The 4,234-nt window shown below is 40.1% G+C and overlaps 1 protein-coding gene across 1 annotated transcript; it reads left to right on the plus strand.

The window, feature by feature from the left end:
* The first annotated feature begins 838 nt into the window (after window positions 1-838).
* On the plus strand, window positions 839-3,990 carry LOC128509005 (leukotriene B4 receptor 1-like). The gene has a single exon (XM_053480511.1). The coding sequence runs from the start codon at window positions 887-889 to the stop codon at window positions 1,775-1,777; it is 891 nt and encodes a 296-aa protein (XP_053336486.1). The 5' UTR covers window positions 839-886; the 3' UTR covers window positions 1,778-3,990.
* The last annotated feature ends 244 nt before the right edge of the window (window positions 3,991-4,234 follow it).

Raw genomic sequence — 4,234 nt, forward strand, 5'->3', positions numbered from 1 at the left:
TTTCCTCCCAGCAAAAATATGGCATCTAACAATGCAGCAACTCAAATTATCAACCAAATCACTCACTGCTCCCATCTCGACTGAAAACCTGTTTTTGTACTTGAGCCTGAACTGCAGCAATCTGTGTGTTATGTTAAGTGTCCAGCAATACTTGGAAGTACTGTATTCTAAGAAATGAAACAAGCTTGGCATTTAAGAAAAAGCTTTAAGACAGTTCCAGTATTTTTTTTCTGAAAACCAGTGACTTGTTAAATCTTGAACATATGGACCTAGACCTACTTTCTCCTGCAGTTTAACTAAATTTCTTTTCTTTGTATTCTTTAATCAGGTATTTTGTTTGCAGATTGAGCAAGGAAAATGAAATGAAATGAAAGGAATAAGTGTGTCATACTGTGACATGACAATATCTTTCATGATAAAAAGCTGTTTATCAGAATATTTATATAATGTAGGTTATTGGGGCATTTGGTGGCTCAGTGGTTGATGTCTCACCTGGCATACCGAGGCCTGGGTTCGATATACTCAATGAAATTAAACTACACTCACTGGATGCAGTGCCAGTCCCAAGTCCAGACAGCTTTAAAATGATGGAAGAGAAATGTGGTAGGCAGCATGTCCACGGCAGTAAATACAGTGTCATGAGTAAAACATGCATTCACAGGTTCATCTACTCTTGCACATAATTCAGAAATCCTAAATGGTTATAAGGCGAGAATAGATGAACTGTATGAAGAGATGCAGAATACCCTGCTGCACATTTTTTTCAGAATAACTTCCTGAAGTTTATCTTGGTGCCATACATTCTATTTTTATGCTCATTGGAAACCACAGACACCAACACATCTGCTTACAAGTTGTAGACCCAGCTACACCACAGCATGCAACTATGCAGCAACTTAATTCATCAAACAGCTCGCTTCCAGCTCCAGTCTCAACTGAAAATCTGATTGCCAGTAGTGTACTGGGAGTTTGCTTCATACTGGGAGTCCCTGCTAACATAGCAGTAATAGTACGTCTTGCTGGATGGCTAAAGAGAGGCAGTTTCACCCCGAGAATGATGCTAAGCCTGGCCATATCAGATCTGCTCACACTGCTTTTTCTGCCAGTTTGGATTTGGTCTCTTCTTCATGGCTGGGCCTTTGGCTTGGTACTGTGTAAGTTTCTCTCCTATTTGGTTTACTTAAGTATTTACTGTAGCATACTATGTGTGCTGCTGATGAGTGTCCAACGATACCTGCAAGTTCTGCATCCTGAAAAATGGAAGAAATTTGGCAGAAAAGGAAAGAAGATCGTTCTGAGTGGGATGTGGATGTTAAGTGGAGTATTATCTTGCTATTCTCTTGTACAGCGCACTGTAAGCCAAGACAGAGAAGGACGGCCTCAGTGTAAGCTGCTCTACAGAAATGATATGGAAAGAGTTGCTACTTTAATCTGGGAGATTACAGTTTTTGCGTTTTTGTTCTGTGCAGTGACTTACTTCTACTTTCATCTTTACCGAGGAGTTAATAACTCAGCTTTCTTCAGCAGTAACTTATTGACAAAGCTGGTGACCAGAATTGTGACATGTTTCTTTATTTTTTGGATTCCTTTACAAATCTCCAACATTGTGATCATTACTGCTGCAATGCTGCAGAATAACAAGCTCTTAAAATCTGCTGAATCTGTTGACAATATTACTTCAGCTCTGACTTTCATTAACAGTTGTGTGAACCCATTCCTGTACGCCTTCTCTGCTCGGGCTCTGCGACAGCAAGCAGCTGGAACAGCAAATGTTTAGATGCTTCAAAATGTAGAGGTTTTTACTAGTAATAAAAATGATTTTTGATATTTCTCTGAAAGCCAATGACAGCTGTTGCATTCATAATGCTATAATAATTCTATAATATGTAATATTTTTTCTTGCTTCTCTATATGATATTTTTTGGTGTCTTCTAATTGTTATCAGTATATATATATATATATATATATACTATATATATATATATATAAAGCTCATGCAGCTTCATAATATATATACTACTCACTAATTAGTTAGGGATATTTTGAAAGACTTAGTGGATGTCATGCATACGGTGTTTGTTTCACTTCAGACATTTTTGGGATAGGGAGGCAATTGTATTGGGGTGATAGACAGACCTCATTTTGTGTTTTTCATGTAATAATCTCATTGTGTACAGACGTGCCTTAGATTGGGGCCAATCCCAAAAGACAACCTTTTACAATGTGGTATCAATTTCAACATTCTGTGGGTACAAAAAGCTGGTATTGTCAGTAAGCCATTTCAAGTTCATCATTCAAACAGGCGTGAACAAACGACGTCACTTAACGGACGAGCAGCGCCACCTGGCCATGGCGCACCTTCGGGTCGGTGGCAGGCAGTCAGATGTTGCTCGTGAACTTGGTGTGTCTCAAAGTGTCATCAGCAGACTTGCATCAAGACACAGAACTACAGGCAGAGTTTATGACAGACCCAGGAGTGGAGCCCCACGAGTGACAGACCGCAACGATGACCAGTACCTAAGGACCTATGCACTTAGACATCATTATGCAACTGCCACATAGCTACAGGCCCGTTTACGAGATGCGTGGGGTACTAGGGTTTCCAGACAAACCATTTACAACCGACTCCACCGCTTTGGCTTTGACTCCACTGACACCAAGACACCGCCGTAAACGTTTGCAGTGGGCACAAGACCATGTGATCTGTACAATGCAGCAGTGGTCTACCGTCCTGTTCACTGATGAGTGTCATCAGCGTTGCTGGAGAAGGCGAGGTGAGCGTTCCACTGAGGTCAACATGGTCCCCAGGGTTTGCTTTGGTGGAGGAGGTGCAACAGTCTGGGCAGGCATCACCAGTCAGCGCAAAACAGATTTGGTTATTGTACATGGCTCAGTCACTGCACGTTCTTACCTCAGAGACATCATAGAACACATCATCATTCCCCAATTGCGCCAGCACACCCCCAACTTTCTGTTCATGGATGATAATGCTCCACCACATTGTGGCATAATTGTCACAGCTCAACTACAGGAAGTTGGAGTGCCTCATATGGTATGATCATCAAAGTCCCCTGACCTGAACCCCATAGAGCACATCTGGGCCCAGTTGAAGCTGAGACTGGATGATCGTGCCCCACCATCACGTGACCTGGCAGAACTGTGTGTAGCACTTGTGGAAGAGTGGAACGCATTGCCTGAAAACATCATGATGAGGCTAGTGAGGAGCATGAGACGTCGCTGTCAAGCTGTCATTGCAGCAAATGGTGGAAAGAAACACCCGCTACTGACATTGTCAATTTTTGTTATTTGGGGCTATCCCTGTTATTGTCTAAATTTTTGGTTTAATAAATATTAAACTAATGAAAATGGTGTTTCTTCTCATACATTATTAGTAATATCAAAGAGAACTTTTATTTATTTCATTCAAATTCAGAGCAAATCAAAGTAAACCAATATCCCTAACTTATTGTGATTAGTGTATAAAATCTAGTCAATACAATTTAGGCAATGCTCAAGTGTAATGGCCTGAACTAAGTCTTAACATTGTACAAAAATGTTCAAATTTGCCTCTATACCCTTTTCAGCCTGTTTGTTTGTGTACTTTAAATATCTGACCTTCATAGTTTTGATAATATAGTTTTAAAAATAAAAGAGGTTGTGACCATTAAACGCTTATATTTGGGTCTAAAAACCAAAGTGAACTTTAGAGTAAATGGTGCATCTGTTTGCAAAGGGAAAGAGGAAAGAGGAATCATGGGTGCAAGATGTAGAGCAATTGTAACATAACTTGTTTTTTTTTTTTTTTCATTTAGCTTCAGAGGACTCTCAGATGTTTAACTGTAGAGAAACTGATCCATGTAATTTTGTTTATTTTTTGTAAGGAAAACAATTATGGCTAAACCATGCATTTTTACTTATTTGCATAATATCCATCCTAAATTACAATACACCAGTTAGTGTTCACATTAACACCACCGCCAGGTGAATTGAATAGCATTGATTATTAATTATACTGTACTCAAACTGGTAAGAGGATTATAGTCACCCAAGGCCCATATACTGTAGACACATGGAGACCAAAGGCCAGCCTGTCTAGTCTGATCCTACAGAAGCCAGTACAACCCAAACTGGCGAAAATTTTAATGCTAGCCATGACAGAAAGGTACACCAAGCACATCACAGCCTGCTGCACTTAAGGCTCAGCCATAACTTTTTGCTAACATTCTGCTGATGT

The sequence above is a fragment of the Clarias gariepinus genome, chromosome 21 (assembly GCF_024256425.1).
Source record: "Clarias gariepinus isolate MV-2021 ecotype Netherlands chromosome 21, CGAR_prim_01v2, whole genome shotgun sequence".
Lineage (NCBI taxonomy): Eukaryota > Metazoa > Chordata > Actinopteri > Siluriformes > Clariidae > Clarias > Clarias gariepinus.

What these genes read in the sequence shown, in the direction of transcription:
- LOC128509005 (XM_053480511.1), top strand. Translation starts at nt 887, where the DNA reads ATGCAGCAACTTAATTCATCAAACAGCTCGCTTCCAGCTCCAGTCTCA.